The sequence below is a fragment of the Engraulis encrasicolus genome, chromosome 19 (assembly GCF_034702125.1).
Source record: "Engraulis encrasicolus isolate BLACKSEA-1 chromosome 19, IST_EnEncr_1.0, whole genome shotgun sequence".
Classification (NCBI taxonomy): Eukaryota; Metazoa; Chordata; class Actinopteri; order Clupeiformes; family Engraulidae; genus Engraulis; species Engraulis encrasicolus.
Genome location: NC_085875.1, coordinates 42,890,413 through 42,912,662, shown reverse-complemented (window position 1 = coordinate 42,912,662; position 22,250 = coordinate 42,890,413). Strand labels below are relative to the sequence as shown.

The 22,250-nt window shown below is 42.7% G+C and overlaps 1 protein-coding gene across 4 annotated transcripts in view; it reads right to left on the bottom strand.

Moving 5' to 3' along the window:
* Window positions 1-945: 945 nt before the first annotated feature.
* The window catches only part of prkd3 (protein kinase D3), a 94,569-nt gene continuing 73,264 nt past the window's right edge, over window positions 946-22,250 (bottom strand). For 3 of the 4 annotated variants that reach the window (XM_063184490.1, XM_063184489.1, XM_063184491.1), the window contains exons 12-19: window positions 13,611-13,663; window positions 13,152-13,224; window positions 10,729-10,835; window positions 10,370-10,531; window positions 8,125-8,223; window positions 7,264-7,531; window positions 4,048-4,133; window positions 946-3,711 (exon numbers count right to left, since the gene is read on the bottom strand). In XM_063184490.1, coding sequence (XP_063040560.1) covers window positions 3,538-3,711; window positions 4,048-4,133; window positions 7,264-7,531; window positions 8,125-8,223; window positions 10,370-10,531; window positions 10,729-10,835; window positions 13,152-13,224; window positions 13,611-13,663 — 1,022 coding nt within the window. In that variant the 3' untranslated portion in view covers window positions 946-3,537. The remainder of the gene's footprint in view (window positions 3,712-4,047; window positions 4,134-7,263; window positions 7,532-8,124; window positions 8,224-10,369; window positions 10,532-10,728; window positions 10,836-13,151; window positions 13,225-13,610; window positions 13,664-22,250) is intronic. The other variant, XM_063184492.1, reaches the window with a different exon arrangement.

Genomic DNA, 22,250 nt, shown 5'->3' with positions numbered 1-22,250 from the left:
GTTTGACTTTAACTTCCTCCTCTCCTCTTGTATTCTCTTCTCCTTCTCCTCCTGCTCTTCTTCTTCTTCTTCTTCTTCTCCTCCTCCTCTTATTCTTCTTCTTCTCCTTCTCCTCACTATCACATTTCTGCGCGGGGCTTGCAGGAGACGCTTGGCTTAATGGCTGGCGGTTAAGGAATTACATCCAGCTGCTGCAAATGAGATTTGACATGTGGTGCCACTATTGCGCAGCGGTTAGCTTGGCCAACACCCTCCCTCCCTCCCCCCAACACACACCCACACCATGCGCAACACAACGTCCCTTCCCCCCAGTGACACACATAATATAGTTAACACACACACACACACGGACACACAAACACACACACACACACACACACACACACACAGACACACACACACACACACGGACACACAAACACACACACACACACACACACACACACACAGACACACACACGTTCACATCATCTTACACATGCGCATACATGCACGCACATGCACACACAAATAAAACACACACAAACCACCTCTCTTTCTAACACAAACATGCACACACACACACACACACACACACACACACACACACACACACACACACACACACACACACACACACACACACACACACACACACACACACACACACACACACACACACACACACACACGTTCAGACAAGTACAAACACATGCTGGGACACTGCACACATGCAAGTAGCCATGAACCCCAAACCAGCAGTAGTAACCGTGCTGCTACGACTTAATGCTGAGTGATTTAACTTCCTTTTTACATTTTACATCTCACATCCTCTTTAATTCACACATTTGGCCAGAAACCATCATTTTCCCAGTCGCTGTTTCGATTTAGAGCTTAAACGTGTTCCTAAAAATCATTCTTCGTCTTAAGTTAAAGCAACTTCACTGAGACAACAAAAAACGGTTGTTGTTTTTTATTATTAAAATCTGTATGTACTAAAATATACAAAACACAAACAAATGCCAATCCAGTGGCAACATAGACAGTTCAAGGGGTGGTCTCTTTTTCAAAATCCCAAACCATAATATCACATTCGGCCAAGATGTTTTTTTTGCCACACTAAGCAAGAGTTTCAATTTTTACGCTTTCGAAGAAAAAAAAAACTTTCACTCTGACAAAGTTAATAAGACTCCTGAAACAGAGAAACACATCGAACCCTGCGGCAGTAAGCAGACCTTGGCATGCAGAAAAGTGATGGTTTTTAAATTTATTTATATATTTTTTTGCTTTTGCGCACTCTAACCTCTTTGTGACATCGGCAGTATTCAAAAGCCCTTTGAATTGAACATGCACATTGTTCTTTTTGTGGTTGGGCGTTGCGTCCCAAACCCTATTAAGTTCATTTGAAGTGAAAACTTTGCCATCATTGTCTAGCCTAAAAAGACAAGACGTAGCATTTAGGCTTCTTTTTGAAGCAATTGCTTAACACTTCAGTACTCAGACACACCTCAGTTGCCTCTTGTAAGCTTTCTCCTCAGTGGCGAGCCTGAGTGTCTCACTGAAAGTAAACAATTCCCTCTTTTTTTAACCAGAAGTCACTAGAATCCCAAAGTGATTAACCATGAAGGCAGTCAACAGCGCTGGGATCCTCTCCAAGACAAAAACACACAAGCGTACAACACACAGAGAACAGTCATTGGGGGAAATGATCAAACTTTTGAAGGAATGAGGGGACTGAAGGCAGTTTTCTTGTGCTTTCAAAAGCCCAAGCCACAGTTATCAGTACAAGTCTTCTGGCAGTGGAATGTCTATTCAAAACTGAAGGAACAAACAGTGTATTATAATTTGTGATAATAATAGTGTTTGGGGGTGGTCTGTCTACCATTGTTCAACAGTGCTGCCTGCAACTTTAGTGTTATCTAACCTGTTGAACTAAAGACCAAATAATAAAAAAAATAAACATAGAAAATATTTTAAAAGGGTGGTCCTAGAGTATTATGAGTGAGCTCGGTACTGGGGCTTTTACACTGTACTGTATATTTTTCTAGAAAACATGTCCATCAAATTCAATTTCATTCAATCTGAACGTTCTAGGGCTGAAAGATCAGTTAGCGTCTTAGATGTACAGATGGGTCCTGAGTACTGAGGAAGGATTTTGAAAGTATTGCACTGCAGAATAGATATGCCAGATATCTAATCATTCAATCCAATGACTTGCAAACGGTCAAGATTGAATATCAGTCTTTGATGCTATTTCTGGCAATATTGCATGTCTGAGGAACTTGTCTTTGGTACCTGAAAGCCTTGTTATTATTATTTTACAGGATCGCTGCTTTTCAATACTGGAGTGTTAATCTTTCTGGCAGTGTTAGGATCTTTGGTCTTTTGTTTAACCAGGAGAATAGACATTTTTAAAGCATTACACGGATACACGGATTAGACAATCTTCCAGTAGCTAGGTAACATCAAAGGCTGCCACGGGTCAGATCAGGTGAAGAAACTTAATCTCCTAAATGGCAAATGGATAGTTGTAGCTGAGCCATGAATCTTGCTTGGCTCGGTCCTCTAATTAAAACGCTCTGTCTAGTTTTGAATCTGTGTACAGAGTCATTAAGGTGGCCTTAGCATGGTGACTGCCTATGGTGCGAGCCTAGACTATACATTTAACATTATAATCTGGTTTGCCAGGCTACTGTAGAAGAGAAAAATGTTCCAGTTCCAAACCCTCATATATTATAGAAAAACAGCTAGCAACACAAAAATAAGGAACAATTAATCAATTCAACAACAATTCACAAATTCATGTTATAAAAAAACATGCAGACAAACATCTCAACTTCTCCCAAAGAAAATGGCCTTTAACATTATCCTTTTTATCAGTAAATCATACAACAATAAAAAAAATAACAATATAGTTTTAGGCCTACTATTTAGTTGTACGGTTTAGTTGTCCCCACTCACTGCTTTCAAAAGGCCCAAGCAACTGAACGACACACCCTCCCTCCCAAAAGGCATGGAATGTATGTTTAAATATAAAAATATAGATGTATTTTAAAAAAGAGAACAAGACAAAAAACATAATGAGTCCTTTTTTGTAAAGTCTTTCCACTGGGGTCAGCATATTATTCATAGACAGTCTCTCCCAGTATTCTGTATCCGTGGCAGTGATCCAGCTCCCATGTCTGTGGAGAGAACAGTCACTTTTCACTCCTCTCCTTGCGGCTCTAGAACCATGTCCCATGTTCCGTGTTCTGTGTTCCGTGTGCCATGTCCTGTGTCCCAAGTTCAAGGTGAGGCCCACAGGCAATAATGTCCTCCCTCCAGGAGTCCTGGAGTCATTTCTCATATATTGTCCAGGTCCACACACGAAGGTCACCTCATCTTTCCTCACAATGTCCACTTCCAACAACAACACACACACACACAAACAAACAAACACTTCTCTTCCAATCCGCTACACACGCGCATACGTACACACACGGCCACATCTCTTACACACGCTCCACTACACAGGCACATGTATCGTTCTTCACGCATGTACTGTAGTCCTCCCATCCTCTAGGGGTCCTCATCCATGTCGTCCAGGTTGGGGGCCATGATGAAGTGTTTGGGGTGAGCGAGACTGTGCAGGTTGGCGTACTCCTCCCACCGTGCATCGTCACTCTCGTGCGTTATGTAGCGCTCGCCTCTCCGCGTCTCAAACTCCCTCAGATCAAGCCACGTTTGATAGTCCTGAGAGAGAGAAATCATGGTTAAAACATGGTCCCTATTATAATTTTGGCATTACCAGAAAGCCAGTGACCAAGTTGAACTTAGATAGCATTGGGGTAGTTCTATGGGGTAGTACTATGGCAGCAGCAGAGCTTTTTCAATATTTGTTCCACTGTTGCACTAGCAGACCAGAGAGAGGTCAAGATGTTTAGTGACCTTTTGTTATCAGTCTGATTTATTCTACACACAGTCAGCTAAATAACTAAATAAATAACACATGTGGATGCAATGGATTCAGCGAGAAAGTGAATATTGTGTGCATGCGTGTGTGCATGCGTGTGTGCCTGCGTTGCATACCTGTAGCCAGGGGTGGCTGAGAGACTTGTCTACACTATAGCGTTTCCTCATCTTCACCTGAAGGAGGTTGTTGATGAGATCTGTCGCTGTTGGACAAACAAATGTAAGAGAATCTTTGTTTAGGGGACACGCATACAGCAGCATTTTAGTATGTGCTTTTGGTTATCATTGGTTAATTTATGCATGTATTGTTAAGTCATACAATTAGCCAGCTCATACTGTACAGGACAATCTGCACTTTTAGAAGTATTACATATCTAAAACCATGTGCCAAGATATCATTACATTACATTACACTTAGCCGATGCTTTCATTTATTCAAAGCGACTTACAACTATTATTTTTCAGGGATATTGGTTACAGTCCCGGGAGAAATGTGGGGTTAGGTGCTTTGCTCAAGGGCACTTCAGCCATGGATGGAGATGTAGGGAGAGGTCAGGGGGGATTCGAACCAGCAACCCCTAGATTGAAAGACCAACTCTCTATCCACTAGGCCACGGCTGGCCCATATCATAGCAGCAGCTTCTCAATGCCATTATTTGTACATATGTGGTTTCCATGGGGCAGCCAGTGATTATATTAGAAACAGACAGGTTATCAAAAGTAAGCAATGCATGGTGGTTGTTGGCAGGGCTGCTGACAGGGGTGGACAAAGAGAGATATGGCCCCAGAGAGATATGGGGGCCCAGAATTGGGAATCCCTATTACATTGTATGTATTGGGTAGGGGGCCCTTTCAGATAACTTTGTCCCGGGCCCCAGCAAAAGCTGTTAGCAGCCCTGGTTGGCCAAACTACAGTAGACAGGGGTGACTCATCAGGTAGGAGAGCCTGCCTTCACTTTACCTCACCACAGCAAAGGTCAGGAAGCCACGTCTGCTCACCCCACACCACACCACACCACACCGTGCAGCCTAGACTAGACTGGTGGGTGGGGGACGGGGGCAGCTGGATTTCACTCTGACCAAAATCCACCCTGTCATTCACGCGCTGAGCGATATCACAACTGAAACAGTAGCAGGACTCTATCGTGTCATTAAAAACATGATCCATCAACTGCTGTCCTTTGTGTGCCCTTAATAGGGACGTGGAAGGAGTGAGTGCGGCATTAAACCTCATGTGGGTTGAATATGATAGAATGCATTACATTTGGATTAATCATATATAAGATGAAATGCAGTTCACTTCGGGCATTATGTTTAGGATGATTTGGGAAAAACTGTCCAGTTCTTTTGGCAACCACAACTGAATTGTTGCTTAGTCAAGACCACTTATGTCAAAACTGTATTACTTTGCAAAAAGCAACATCTGGCTGTATTTTTCATCTTTGGGACCCCATGCTCTTCTTTGTATAATGCAATGTCATGTCTTGTGAAAGTGAAAGTGAATATCCATGCAGTATGTGAACTTTCAAAGAGCCACCAAAGAATGCAAAAACAATTTCAGCATTTCGACAATAAAGGCAGAGGGAAAAGAACATGTATTAGTACTACTGTCCCCACTTCCGCCTTCAACTTGCAAACCCATCTACTCTCTCCACACCATACAAGCAACAACAGACAAAACAAAGAAACAAAACTCGAAAGCTAAAGCACCAAACACAATGATGATCAGGAGTGCTACATCACTTATGTACAAACCCCACTTCCATAGAAGTTGGGACACAAGGTAAATTGTGATTAATAACAAAATACTGCCATTTTCAAAACCTCTGATTCTTACATTAAATGGAGAACGGCACAAAGAAAACATATCAGCCATCAAAACTGACCAAAATTATTGTTTTGGGGGATATTCATAAATATGTAAAAACAACACGTCTCAAAAGAGTTGGGACGGGGACAATAAAAGGCAGCAAATGCCAAGGAAGACTAAAAACAAAACAAAAGACAACACTTAACAGTTAAACACATTAGCCAATGAAATTTTATATAAAAACAGTGTTAATTCCTATCTTGGACATGATTTCACCAGCTTAAATGGAGGGTGTAGTCCTTGTCATGTTTTGCAATGTTTTCCTTTCTGTAGTGCTTACAGTGTGACAGGTCTTGACCAAAAGCCTGCCATTTAATCACCTGCTGGTCCTTATGATGGAGTTAAACTATTAAAACATAGTAGAGAATGCAATTTGTCCTTACTATGTGGCAGTAATTGAAGACCCCCCTTCAAAATACAGTGCATGAGTGGCTTTTCATGCTGTTTAAAACCCATTTCTATCAATCAGCACTGTATTTAACTCTACAGATGAGTGAGAACAACTTAACAAATGCCCTACTACACCCCCATGCCATCATGGAGACTGACTTTTGAAGTTAGCACTAACACAAGTTGGATGGTCCATTTTCACTGTAGCACAGGATGTGCAAGACTATTATTTTCAAAAAGAATTTACTTCTGCAACTTCTGCTGACTTCTGTAAGCAAAGGGCAGTTTCCCATGTCTTCTGGGTCTATTTCAAGTGAGCTTGCTAGAATGAGACTACAGCAGATACTGTATATATTTCATGATGTCATGAACCTATATAATGATTTTAATGACAAAAATATGTCTTATATACATTCTGTCATGATAGATCACAGGGAATTCAAAAATGTATGTAATAACTATGGCAATTATTCCCTCTGCATCTTCAATTCTGAGTGACTCAGCCTCTCTGTGATGGTCTTATACCTGGACACTCATAGTGTCCATCAGTACAATTCATTTGGAAATGTTCTTCTTTGTTGTTTTATCTTATTTGGATGTTCATTACATCTTGAAAATGATAGCATTGTGATTTTATCCACAGTTTACCAAATGTCCCAACTTCACCGAAGTTAGAGTTTGTACTGAAGCAGATGCTCTTTGGATCAAGGAAATCCGTTACATTTGATCAAACTCGATGACCATCACAAAGTTTTTAAATTTAATATAGCCTGAAATAACACCTACTACCTAAACTACTAAATCCCCTAACAAGGTATAGATTTTGTGTTGTGATTGGAATTCATAAAAGCTGCTTCATAAAAAAAGCTTCACTTTTAGGGGGTTAATATCATATTCGGATGAAGCTGCTCAATATGCAGTAGACTTTCCAATGATGATAGTCGCATGAGAACTGACCAACCCCACCACCAAACACAACCACCAAACCACCACCACCTTGACCAATGAAAATTCAGAGGGAGACCCTGAACCAAATCTCTAAGAAACAAATAAGCAAAGTGGCCCAAGCCAACCTTCTGAGGAGATGTCCTTCCAGGGCGTGGGCGGGTACATGAAGGCGGCGTTCTGGATCTGGTCGTTGATGTCCTCGTCCTCGTTGAAGGGGAAGGTTCCGGACAGGCTGACGTAGACGATGACGCCCACGGACCACATGTCCAGCGAGCGGTTGTAGCCCTTGCTGCGGAGGACCTCGGGAGCCAGGTACGCCGGCGTGCCCACCACCGACCGCCGGAACGACTTCTCGCCGATGATGCGGGCGAAGCCGAAATCGCAAAGCTTCACCTTAAAGAAGAATAACTTGATCACAATTTTGTGCAACATCAACTGTTAAAGCTTACAAAACTGCTGTCAATAGGAGTCCTCTGCCCAAGCAACCTTTCAGCTGCTTACCATAACCCTGTGGTTCTCAGCCTTTTTTTTTAACAAACGCCCTCTTGGCTTCATCATAAGCCTGCAAATAACACCCTTTGTATTAAAAAAATAAAATAGACTATTTCCCCCTATTCACAACTGAGTGCCCCCCTTTTAGATGTCTCCCTCTCAACGCCCCTCAAGGACTCTCTAATGCCCCATGGGGGGCTGTAGAGCCACTGTTGAGACACACTGCCATAACCAGAGGCCCCTAAAGAATAACTCAATTATAATATATAAACTAAATTGTCATAATCTGTATTTGAGTTCACATGTGAGCAACTGGACTTATTTCAACAAGAAAGTCCAGGTGCTTCAAGTAAACCACTTTGATTTTGCACATGATCTGAGTTGAATGAGAATGTTTACAGTCAGATCTTTGAGGGACTGGAACTACAAACTTCAGTTGATCATGAAAACACATGCTGTGTGATGGACAGTCAGCAACAGTAACGAAATCGAACCTGAGGGAAAGGTTCTGCTGAGGCGAGGAGCACGTTTTCAGGCTTCAAGTCACAGTGCACAATGTTCTTGAAGTGGAGATGTCTTAAGGCCACCAGGATCTGTTGAAAATGAAAAAAGGCAAGAAAAGCACACCCTTAGCTGTGTTCTTACAATTATACGACTTACAACTGTAAGCATTTAACGGTCACAGTATGGACATCCCCAGTGCTTGAAGTGGAAAAAAAGAGGTACAGGAACCCTAATCGTCCGAAAATACCATCCAAGAAGAAGTGCAGGAACCCTGATTTTCCGACAGCCTCACCAGTACCAAATCAGTACAAGTCACGTTTTTGTAGGCCTATTGCCTGCACGCATTTGGAAAAACTTGTTTTGAACTTATAAAATGCGGCGGACGAAATAAGTTCTGCTGGAACGCTGATGATGAATATTATGAGGGAGGGGAACTGGGCTCCCTTGAGTTCCCCCCCCACTTCAAGCACTGGACATCCCATTTCACCGAGGCCAGGTGCAGAACTTAGAGTTAAGATTATATCCATGACCAAGACACACACTGAAAGTCTATCAGAATCAGAAGAACTTCTAACGTACCATTAATTACACACGGACGCCCGCATGCACCAAACGCACACGCACACACACATGCACACACACACACCGCACACCACATGTCACAGACACACACACGGCACGAGGGAATAATGAGTCTCTTCACCGCTGGTTTACTCCCCTCCGTACGCCACATGCACGCAGCAGCAGCAGCACGCATCACCGCAGCCATCGCTAGCACGAGCCTCTCTCTCTCTCTTGATGGCTTTTAAAGAGGAGAGACCTCACTAGCGTATAACACACATAATCAATTACATCTCCTTGATAGCGACGGATGGGATCTGCCCCTGCAGTCGGTCGGCAGCCCCAGCGATGTGGTGCCCCACATCAGAGGGCTCCCGTCTGTGGCCACTTAATTGTACGTTGCAAGAGATGTGTGCCTAATGGACAAGCTCCTGTTCTCCTCCTCTCCTCCTCTCCTGCTTCTACCCTTCCATCATCTTCTTTTCCCGCACCCAAACCAACCCTTCTCTCTTTCTATCCTTCTCCTCCTCAACTCCCCCTCTTCTCTCCGCACCAACAACTCACCTCTCATCTTATCCGTCCACCCTCCCCTATCTACCCCCCCCCCCCCTTCCATCCTTTTGGTAAGGGGGGCCCCTCAGCTCAGCTCAGCTCATCTCAGCTCAGCTCCAATCAATGCACAAAACCCTGCCACTGGACGGGGAGCTCTAATTCGTCGGGAGAGAGGGGAGGACCATGATAGGATCCAGACTGGTGTCTGGGTAAATAAAGGGCCTTCTCCACAGACCACCAGGGATAAACAGCAGCAATGGAGGCAGCAGGAGAAGCGGTAGCACTGCAGCATGCACCAGCCTAGTGTGTGTGTGTGTGTGTGTGTGTGTGTGTGTGTGTGTGTGTGTGTGTGTGTGTGTGTGTGTGTGTGTGTGTGTGTGTGTGTGTGTGTGTGTGTGTGTGTGTGTGTGTGTGTGTGTACAGTATATATGTGTGTGTGTGTGTTTGTGTTTGTGTGTGTGCATGCGTGTGTGTGCCTTTGCGTTAGGCGCACAGAAGGAGAGAGTGAAAAGGGACAAAAAAAAGAAAAGAAGGAGGGGAGGGAGAGTTGGAAAGAATAAAATATCCAAATGTGGTCACAGATGGAAGAGATAAGGGAGAGAGGGGAGAGATACAAAGGATATCCACCCAGCATACTGTACGCATATGTTGAATGTTAGGTGCATAGTCCCCTCATCTCCATACGGTCCCCTCATATACAGCACAGTACACTTGAAAATAACATGAAGTATGGACATGAAAGCTAGTCCCATTCTGCAGTTGCGCAGGATTTTTAAAAATGCTTTTTATACCGTCATTTTTGCAGGTAACAGTATGTAGCATCTGAACAGTATGTGTGGACAGCGATAAGATGAAATAATATTTTGAGTCACCTCAAGTCGTTTTACCACCAGTGTTCAAAAAAACATGCAAAAAACATTTTTTAACGTTTTGGGGGCTTTTGGGGCCTTAATTATGACCGGATAGTGTGAGAGGAGACAGGAAATGAGCTGGAGAGAGATATGGGGCAGGGCTGGGAAATTAACCCGGTCGGACTCGAACCGGGGTCCCCATGGGCATGCAAGCCCAAACGTGGGGGGCTTAGCACGCTGCGCCACAGCGCCTCCCACAAAACATGCATACCTGTGTAACTAGGAACTTGGTGACGCGCTCTGGAAGTTTGCTCTTCTCGCTGGACAGGATCATCTCCAGCATGTCGCCGTGGAGCTTCTCCATGACAACGAAGACTCTCTCAGGTGTCTCAAACATGCATTCCAGGTTCACAATACCAGGATGGTGCAAGTTCTAGCAGAAATGGACAAGACGAAAGATTCTTAATCACCTAAAAAAGGATTATTCTGGCACACAGGTTTATCAATTCAATGTCATGACATTTAATTTCTGGTGTTTAAAATTTAGCTTTGCTAACAAGGACTTCTTATTTTTTTTAAGGAAATGGTCAAATACATAGGACAGACAGATTCAGCTCTTTCTCAGCTCACCTGCAGAATGGCCACCTCATTCCTCAGTTGGCTCTCTTGTTTAGTGGGGAATCTCATTTTGTCAATGATCTTGATGGCCACATCTCTACCTGTCTTCCGATGTTTCCCTGTAAAAGTGATGACAATTCAATTCATCATTCTATAGACCAGAATTTCCTATTGGGTCATTTCACGTGAAATCAGACACTTTGGGACCCGACCGACACAGATCTCAATCATACTTGGTGTGCCTGTTTAGTAGCAAGGTAGCACCCCAGAACTGCATTTGTGTGAATCTGACACCTATATTAAGGATGAAACAGACTAGCAAAGGTTTACATATGAGGGTAGGACACTATACATTCCGCAGTGATTATATCAGTCAATGTAAGTCACAAAAAGATGTTTGTGGTGTTGTTTGAAAACTCTTTTCTGGCTCTACAAATTACACAACAGCATGGAATACAGCAACCCTCAGAATATGAATTATGATAAATTGAAAAATTAAAAATTGAATATCAAAAAATCTTATATTTTAAAATGCCCAGTTCCTTGTCTAAACGTAGCCTGCAATGTCATGAACAACACCTGAAATGCTGGTGTTTGGTTCTTTATTAATTTCAGAGATAATGGGACTCAAAAATATGGCATCATACAGATCACCTAGTAATAATATGGTAATACCATAGTAATATCACATGACAGCATGTCTATCGGAATATGTGAAGGATGGAGATGGTCCATGAGGATGCAGGAAGTTCAGTTTCACCTCTCCAGACCTCTGCATGCATTCTCAACACATGCATCATATACAGCTACAGCATACCCTCTGATGCTTGAACATTTAAAAAATACTTTACTGAGCTTATTCTTTCAACCCTGCCTTCTCTGAATGCTGAAAATGGTCTAGCTTCCACAGTGTCCATTGACAATGGGCAGAAGCTGTGTAGTTTTTGAGTACCTGGAATAGGGACCGACGAGGGTGCAGGGCCCACCGGGAAAATGCCTGTTATGCCAGATGGCCAGTCCAGTCCTGTCCCTGACACTACTCTATTACTACTTCATTACAACTCATGTCAACCTTTATGTCCCATTATCTCTGAAATGAATAAAGAACCAAACATCCCATTTTCAGGTGTTGTTTATGACCTTAAAGGCTATGTTTAGACAAGAAACCACCATTTAAAAACTTTAAAATTTAAAAAAGTTTTTTTGATATTCAATTTTTAATTTTTCAATGTATCATAATTCATATTCTGAAGGTTGTTGTATTCCATGCTGTTTGTGTAATTTGTAGAGCCAGAAAAGAGATTTCAAACAACACCTCAGACTTTTTGTGACTTACACTGACTGATATAATCAAGGCTGAATGTACAGTGTCCTACCCTCATATGTAATCCTTTGCTAGTCTGTTTCTCCCTTAATATTGGTGTCAGATTCACACAAATGCAGTTCTGGGGTGCTACCTTGCTACTAAACAGGCACAGCAAGTATGATTGAGATCTGTGCTGGTCGGGTCCCAAAGTGTCTGATTTCACGTGAAATTACCCTATTTCAAGACATGCATGTGCAGTAAAGGTAAGAACTACTCCATCAATTTAATTTATAATTAACTTCATCAACATTGAGATAAATTTCATTCAGTTAGTCCAATTAACCTTTTTATTGATGAAACACGACTTGGATTTATTGAATACTGTACACATACAAATAATAGCAGGGTGTTGCAAGGATGGTGCATTCAATAGGCCCAAGTATTACAAAACAACCAAACAACGCCTCCGCATCAACATTTTTGGAACACAAAGACCAGCATTCTCATTTATGGAAATGCTCTTCCTTCTAACGGGGACTTTGTCAAATTATTATTAGACTCTTGACATCATGGTTCAAATACAGAAGTGGTGTAATCAATCAGTGCAACTTTCGCCCGAGGATGCGAGAAAACTCGCTGCCCGCTATGAGGAGCAAAGGGAACTAACATTGACACGGAGGAGCAGGTTGTGGTTACTGTGAGCAACAAAACTAGGAAATGAAACAATTTTAAAGAAAAAAAGTCCAGTCTGCTACTTTGGCCTCATGCACAGTAGCAATCTCAGTAGTACTGACATAATGTGTATACTCAGCAAAGTTGGGTTATAGCTTATATATCGTTTCTGTGAAGATTCTCATTCATCCAGGTCATCTCAGTCATAAGTTCAGCTGTGGGCAACTGGACTCTTTTTTGGATAATAAAAGAAGTAGAGTTGCTTAGAAGTATTAAACTCTTGTGAATACAGCATGTCCTTTTGAGTAAGGAGTGGGTGGGCTAAACGCTGAGACTTTCCCCTCTCTCTCGGGGAGCACGGTCATGCTGACAGATACTGTTTTCATTGCACACGCTGAAAGCCTGAGAGAAAATCCCTTCAAGTTCAATTTTCAAATTGACGGTAAACACAGCTTACCTCCATATACAATCCCAAACTGGCCCGACCCCAACACTTCATCTGCAAATATCTGGTAAACCGAACTGATGTCCTGGAGAGAAGCAGATAGATACATAAACATTAAATTCACAAGATGAACATTGTTTTCTTTTCACCAAAGTTGCTAAAACTCGTAATTTTCTCCACTGTTGTTTTTTGTCTGGACCAAGTTGGTCTGGACCAATGGACGCGCTTTAAGTCCTTAATTGTTTTTGAACGCTGAACACTCAACATCTGCAGCAACTGCAGCATTTCACACAAGTTTTGTACCTAGTACTTAAACCAGATTAAACGCATTTGTCAACCATAAAGAACACAGAAGTTGCACACAGAAAAAGAAGAAAAAAAGGAGCGGGAAAAAAAACAACTACACGACAGCTTAAGCCTATGCTGGGAAGTTGTGCAACTCTCTGTCAGTAAAATATGCCACAGCCTTACCACATTCTCCTGGATTTCACTGTTTGACACGGAGATGCTGATGGATAGCTCCTCTGGTGGAACACATAAAGAAAATATAGATCATTAGTCTTTCTGTAAGTGGCACCTCAGAAAAGGCAGTAGTCTGTCTCGCCCACCCAACTGCAGATGAAGAAAAAATATTAGCCTTTCACAGAGTAAAAAATATTCACTTTCCTACACTTAGCTTGTAAGAGCTTCCTTTTCTTTAGACACAGTCTATAACATATTACATTAATTTCTCAATATGTGTGGACTTGCTTACGTAATATAGCAAGCTGATTTGTGTCCTTTTCTCCTCACACGATTTTAAGAGAAAACCATTGTAATGCACGCACTGCTGACAGTTCACTTATACACCATCAATTATATATTTAAGAAACAAATGTCCACTGAAGTCTAACGTAGAACGATATGGTAACATACACACAGTAATATGGCAATACACTAACATAGTCCAGTTATTTTTCTTTTAAGAGACCCTGCTCTATAAGATGTTTAAATACACAGACAAAGAGAAAGACAAGACTTGTATTTTCCACTGAGTCTCTACTGGGACCAGAGGCCTTCACGGCCTGGATGACCCAGCTGCCATTGCACTCAAATGCACTTTGAATGTCCTCTCCATGGGAGAGAGATTACCCAACATCTGTTTGGGTAATTTGACAGTGAATGTATTTGTTTTCCTCTGTCATGTGTTCTTAATTACGCTTGTTAGGCTAATGACTAAAATCATAAACACTAGGGCCAGAGATTCACCTACTGTGCACTACAATAAATCTCCTCATTATAGTCCAATTGACCCCAATTACCGAGAATTTAATTATCTTCAATGTGATATTGAAACACTGTGACCCACATTAAGATGATATCTATCTCAATGGCCAGGTTACACCATCAGAAAACTTGCTAGACCCAGATGTTATGTCTGCGCACATTCACTCTCATTCATCCAGCTCAGGCCAATCAAAGGAGCCAATGATAATTTCACCAGGTTCTTTTCTTTAATTCTTTAATCACATCACTTTAAAGCAGGGCTCCGAACCGGTTCAAGGAACGAAAACGAAAACCGAAAACGAACGAAATTTTATGGAATTTTACAAGGAACGGAAACGGAAACGAAAACGAAATGGTCTTCAAGTGTTCCGGAACAAAAACGTTATTCTGAAATCCACAAACCGGTTAATAACGGTTTTTTTTTCGTTCTCTATATTTCATACAAGTGCACGATTTTGTTTGAGGAGTAACCATGGCGACGGGCAGTCTTTTAGTTCGGCTACTGACGTGTATGAGGGGAAACATGCATACAGCAACAGCATTTTGCTTCACCTGAGCTCTTGCCGCCGATTGATTAAATATTGAGGAGCATTGGCCAATCAGAGTGCGACTGTGCATTGTATGGAGAAACTTCCTGGGTAAATTTTAGGATGTGCTTCTCCTCAGAGATTTTGATAGGAAACTAGAACTAAACTGTCTGTTATCCTGGCTTTCTCGTAGTGATTGGAAGTTGGCTCTAATAAACCCGCCCTAAAGTTGTTGACCACCAATATCAAATACATTTTTGTACACATTTGTGTGACACTTTACCCGCGCTGTTCTTCAGTCTCATTCACGGACAGTAGGCCGCCGCCTACAGAGTTTTATATTGACACCATGGAGAGCAAAAGAGAACATGTCAAGATCGGTGTTGGGATTCCTACAGGGACAGAGTATTTGGACCATACAGTCTATGATTTGCAAAGGAATTGGATAGGCGATTTGATGAACCTAATTCGTAGAGTGCTCGTCTCGAGAGGCAACTGGTGGGTAAGTCATGTTTAGCTTACTACTTGTAATGGCACCGCCGAGTGCCTCGATGTTCAATGCGGTTATGGCAAATTATGTTGTCGTAAAGTTACTGAAGTGCTTTTGTTGTGCGCAGTGTATCCCACTGTCGGTTGTAGAGAAGAGAGGTGAGAGCTGGTGTTTTATGTGCTGTAATCAAGGACGTCTTATTTATCTGTTGTTGTGGTCAATGCGGGATAAAGTCATTCGTGGCAGATGGACAGACGCTAGCTGACGTTAGCTGGCCCGCTCAATGTTTCGATGGTTTCCCCAGTATTGCGCAATATTTCCTGGCTGTCATCACAAGTAGGTTGCGTGTGACAACAAGCAGGGATAGAGAAAGACAGCGCATTTGTTGTTGTTTAAGTTATTATTCTCTTCTGTCGTGCAGAGGGCTGGGCTGATGGGATGGACTACGTGGAAACTCTTTGTGACGCTTGTCTGTTAGGCTACAAAAGGTCTCCGGTTTTGTGGTGATGGACTTGCACTGGAATGGTTGGTAGCCGATATCTGAGAACATATCCAAGGTTTCAGACTATGCAACCTGTCCCTTCTCTAGAACTAGTGACCCCTTGCATCGTGCACATCTCAAAACAGTTTGGGATTTTTTTTGTGGAGCAAACTGTGTCCCTTTTACTTACACGGTTCACTTGCTGCAAACCTCATCATGGCCTATTAAATAGAGCTAGGCAAGAACTGAAATCCATGCCTATCGACACCTCTTATTATGCTGACGTTTACCTGCGCTATTCCAGAGATTTTTTTTAGGAACTCTCTCCGGCTATTTTTTAAAACTCTCTCTGGCTATTCTGTATTGTGCCTCCCTAATCAACATCCACCCACCGCTACTGGGCTGGCATAGGCTACTTTTGATAAGAATTATAGGCATCCGGTTAAATCCGCCAGGATGGATAGCCCACCTGAGTGTTTTTGGGTGTGTTATTATTTTTGAGAATAGCTGTGTAAATCAAGGGGAAATAATGAGTACGTCTATTCTAAGATAAAGTCCACGAAAATAGACTTAATATGGCCGTTAAACACTGCAGGAACGTTAAGAACGAACGTTATTTTTCGTTCCGAACCGGTTCAGGAACGATATTTTTTGTGGGGGAACGATTGCAGGAACGAAAACGTTAAACTGAAACTTGCCTGAACCGTTCGGAACGGAACGTTTGAAAAATAATTTCGTTTTCAAGCCCTGCTTTAAAGTCCATTTTGGGATTTTTTAGCCCTTTATTAGACAGAAAGTGATGGGGGCTGGGGGGGGGGGGGGGGGCAGGGATTAGGTAGGATTGGGAAGTGGCACAAGCTGGATTTGAACCTGGGTCCCCATGCGCACAATGTACCCTGTACGTGGTACAAGTCCATCAGTGTGCTATGCCCAATGGCTATGCCACAACACCCACAGATATTTTGATTCTACAGTGAGTTCAGATCAGGGCAGATCAGGGACAGTCCCCTGGTGCAATGTCAGGTTAGATATCTACTATATACTATAGGACTGAATGAGATTCATTAGAGTGCTGGGTATCCACCACCTCTCCTCCACCACCACCACCACCACCACCACCACCACCTCTTTTGCCCCACTGGGGTGGAAATCAAACTTGCCAAGTCTTTACCCATGTCAATCCAAACCATTAGGCCAAAGCTGCCCAGTTGATAGTTCATGCTATATATTTTTTTAACTGTAAATATAATTGCCATTAACATACTGTATGTGTATCCTTCACTACGCTACAAGTTATCACAAGGGACCTTGAATAACAACTAAACCCACGAAGGACAGTTTGGTGTGAAGAGGTACATAACAAGACAGGGCAACCCTCTCATTTCCCTTTCATTAAGAACCTGCTATGGGATGTTAAACTGTACTGACACAACGCATATCTGACTGTGCCAGCCACAATGCATAGGAAATTCAAGCCTCTCCCCCTATCAATGTTGACATTTATGCAACTGAACAGTTGGCTCATTGTGACTTGCAAATTGTCTGGACTTGTGTCAACCTTCTCTTTCAATTCATCTTCATTCCTGATGCATGCTGAATGTCTATAGCTATCACAACTCCAGACATGTACATCATAGAAGGTAACAAATGCAATATTCACAACAGAAACAAAATATCCCTTCACATTTTTCAGATTTTGGGGCCCAGCTAACTCTTGACCCGATATTCAGCTGGCGCAGCTATGCTCTCTGTCCTGATATTTTCCTGTCAGCCATATAACACCATGACATTTCGATTGTGAGGAAAAAAACTACTAATAACCAAAAAAAAGGGAGGAAAAGGCAGAGGCAAATCCGTTTAAAAACACAGCCCCGATGAAGGCCAATATGGCCGCAACACAAAGGCCAATGTGTTTTTAAACAGATTTGCCACGTTATACAGTATTTTCCTCAAATTTCAATGTCTCCTGAGCACTTCAAGCCCTTAAGTCTCTTCTCACTACTAATAACCATTCAATTTCAACTGTGAGAAAAAAAAACCTATTAATTCATATTCACTGGCAAAGGCGCTGTGGCTCAATTTGCTAAGGCATTGTACCATAAATCCCGGGACGAGGTCACCCAAGGTAATTTCCCCATCCCCATCTCTATCTCCGACTCACATCCTGTCAATCTCTCTCACTATCCTATCAGAATAAAAGCAGGGTTTCCCCCAGCACTGTACTGCCACCTGGACCACAAACTCCACATTGACTATGTTCCCTGAGCAGATAAAGATTTAGCATTTTCAATGTCATTTTTTTAAGTATGCTTTTAGAGGTTTGTATATCGCATTTCATATGAAACTGCATAGCATAGCTTTTCCACTGATGATGGTCACCTATGTCCCTTACTGCAGTGGTTCTTAACCTGGGGTGCGGGCACCCCCTGGGGGTGCGCCAGAGATTTCAGGGGGTGCACGGAATTGTGTTTGTGTTGAGGCTGTGACCAAAATTTAGCTTGAGAACATTATAATTGGGCAAAATCAAAACAAAAAATATAGCTGCAAGCAGCAATGCGGGGCCAAGCAGTAAACTTGCCAGAGTCGCCACTGCAACAAAATCAATCTGCAGCGCCCCGTTTAGGCCAAATCTCACCAATGTTGGTGTGCAATCTTTGGAGGGGAAGGTGATCATGTGTGAACCAAGTTTAGTTTGAACAGAGACAGTAGAATAGAGGTGAATCTTCAGTCTGATTGGTTGCGATTGTAACCAGTTAGCTTTGCAGTTCCTGGGTGTCCACTAGGTGGCGAACGCTGGCAAGTGGAAACAGATTGGAACATGTATGGAATGAAAAAGGGAGCCCATAGGGCTAAATGCAAAATAAATTGCTACTGCAATTTCCAGTCACATATCTCAACAAAATATTCTTGGTAAGAATTATGGGTGGTGTTATATATAGGTATGTATTGACAATTTTCTTAGGTGTTTGGTTTTCCAGCAGGGCTGAAGATTTCGACTTGTACTCGCTAGCATTCCGCTAATGTTTATGGGTTTGGGCTCATAAATTGAGCTCTGCTCTATTTAGTAAAATTGTTTATATGACATACAATATTATGGAAAAGAATCAGGAGCCTACTGAAAATAGATATGTCCTTGAAATCCTAAACATAAGAATCATATAGGCTGCAATGTAATGTTGGCCAGCCTTTTGAGAGAATGGTCTGAGGAATTGTGTACATAGAAGTAACGTGTGTGTGTGTGTGTGTGTGTGTGTGTGTGTGTGTGTGTGTGTGTGTGTGTGTGTGTGTGTGTGTGTGTGTGTGTGTGTGTGTGTGTGTGTGTGTGTGTGTGTGTGTGTGTGTTAGAGAGAGACAGAGGAACCGAGAGAACAACAATGCTGTCTCTCTCTCCCTCTCTCTCTCTCTCTCTCTCTCTCTCTCCCTCCCTCCCTCCTTCCCTCTCTATCCCGCTCCCTCACCCCCCTCCCTCTCCCTCTCCCTCTGTCTGTGTGTGTGTGTGTGTGTGTGTGTGTGTGTGTGTGTGTGTGTGTGTGTGTGTGTGTGTGTGTGTGTGTGTGTGTGTGTGTGTGTGTGTGGAGGAGGGGGGATGCAGGGGCTGGGGCAGTGGGGCTTTGGTAGACACTTTAGAGCAATAGCAGAACTACGCACACACGTAAGCTTGTGTGTCTAGACCCCCTGCCGAGAATGGTGTCAGTGAACGTGCGCAGGGGAGAGGGGAAGGGGACAGAGAGATGAGAAAAAATCCCTCCATTCTTTCCACAATTTTGAATGGCTGCTGTGAACTGATAGTTTTTTCAATCGTTACGAAAATCCATACCTGGGTGCAACATAGTGTGAAGATGACCTGTGTACCAATATTTTGAAAATTGGGAGTACGGTTCAAAAGCTACAGGCAAAAATGTAGCTAAAATTTTGACCTGCTGGTGGCGCTACAGAGTTTGAGCTGGGGATCTGATTTTTTTCGTGGTAGGTCATGGGATGGACTACTATGTGTGTACAAAATCCTAGCCTAAGTCGACAAACGGTTGCTGAGATATGACCTCACTTCCTGTTTTGCCACTTTTACGACATTTTTGATTGGCTGTCACGGCTAAACGATAAAAGATATCTAATATTCCTTGAGACCCCATGTGTACCTCAGTCCAGAGATACTATATACAGAGTTTCGGGCAAATTGGTCAAAAATTGACGGAAAATTAACATTTTTATTGAATTTCACAAAATTCAAAATGGCGGGAAAACTATCCTGGCGGAAAATGACGTCACAGGGTGCGTTGGATTCGTCTTGACTCAAGGATTCCAAGGATAGCAAGTTTATGAAAATTGGCCAAGCGGTTCAAAAGTTACAAGCAGAAATGTACCTGCAACTTTGACCTGCTGGTGGCGCTAGCGGGTTGGGGGTGGGGCCCTATAAATTGCTGTGGGTAATGCTGAGCTGGGCCCGAATGTGTGTGCCGATTTACAGCATTTTCCTACGTACGGTTCTATGGGCTGCCATAGACTTGCAGAGGGAGAAGAATGGTGACTAGAGAATAATAATAATAAATATAGCTGCAAGCAGCAATGCGGGGCCAAGCAGTAAACTTGCCAAAGTCGCCACGGCAACAGAAGGAACTGCAGCGCAAAATTCAAAATGGCGGTATTTCCCTTCTGCGTTTACATAACGTTATATAGTGCGTTGGATTCGGCTTGGCCCAAGGATTCTAGTGATAATAATATATTTTACATTGTGCACATGGTTTAATAGCTACAGGCAAAAATGTAGCTAAAATTTTGACCTGTTGGTGGCGCTACAGGGTTTAAGCTGGGGGTCTGAATTTTTTTTCAGTAGGTCATAAGATGGACATCTATGTGTGTAAAAAATCCTAGCCAAAATCGACAAAGGGTTGCTGAGATATGACCTCACTTCCTGTTTTGCCACTTTTACAACAATTTTGATTGGCTGTCACTGCTAAACGATAAAAGATATCTAATATTTCTTGAGACCCCATACAAACCTCAGTACAGAGATACAATATACCGAATTTCGGGCGAAATGGTCAAAAATTGCGGGAAAAATAGCATTTTTATTGAATTTTACAAAATTCAAAATGGCGGGAAAACTATCCAGGCAGAAAATGGCGTCATAGGGTGCGTTGGATTCGTCTTGGCCCAAGGATTCCAGGGATACCAGGTTTATGAAAATTGGCCCATCGGTTCAAAAGTTACAAGCAGAAATGTACCTGCGACTTTCACCTGCTGGTGGCGCTAGAGTATTGGGGCTGGGAACCTATAACTCGCTGTGGGTAATGTTGATGCTGCCTCAAATATGTGTGCCAATTTACAGCATTTTTCTATGTATGGTTCTATGGGCTACCATAGACTTACAGTGAATTTTACAAAATTCAAAATGGCGGAATTTCCCTTCTGCGTTGACATAACTTCATATAGTGCGTTGAATTCGGCTTGGCCCAAGGATTCTAGTGATAATAATATATTTTACATCGTGCATATGGTTTAAAAGCTACAGGCAAAAATGTAGCTAAAATTTTGACCTAATGGTGGCGCTACAGAGTTTGAGCTGGGGTTCTGATTTTTTTTGTGGTAGGTCATGGGATGGACTACTATGTGTGTACAAAATCCCAACCTAATTCAACAAACGGTTGCTGAGATATGACCTCACTTCCTGTTTCACCACTTTTACGACAATTTTGATTGGCTGTCACGGCTAAACGATAAAAGATATCCAATATTCCTTGAGACCCCATGTGTAGCTCAGTCCAGAGATACTATATACCAAGTTTCGGGCGAATTGGTCAAAAACTGTGGGAAAAATAGCATTTTAATTGAATTTTACAAAATTCAAAATGGCGGGAAAACTATCCTGGCGGAAAATGACGTCATAGGGTGCGTTGGATTCGTCTTGGCCCAAGGATTCCAGGGATACCAAGTTCATGAAAATTGGCCCAGCGGTTCAAAAGTTACAAGCAGAAATGTACCTGCAACTTTGACCTGCTGGTGGCGCTAGAGCGTTGGGGCTGGGGACCTATAAATTGCTGTGGGTAATGCTGACCTGGGCCCGAATATGTGTGCCAATTTTCAGCATTTTCCTACGTACGGTTCTATGGGCTGCCATAGACTTACAGTCGGAGAAGAATGGTGACTGAAGAATAATAAGAAGAAAACCAGCTAAAACAGTAGGGGCCTTCGCCAGCTTCGCTGCTTGGCCCCTAAATATAGCTGCAAGCAGCAATGCGGGGCCAAGCAGTAAACTTGCCAAAGTCGCCACGGCAACAGAAGGAACTGCAGCGCCCCCTTTGGCCCAAATCTCGCCAATGTTGGTGTGCATTCCTTGGAGGGGAGTGTGC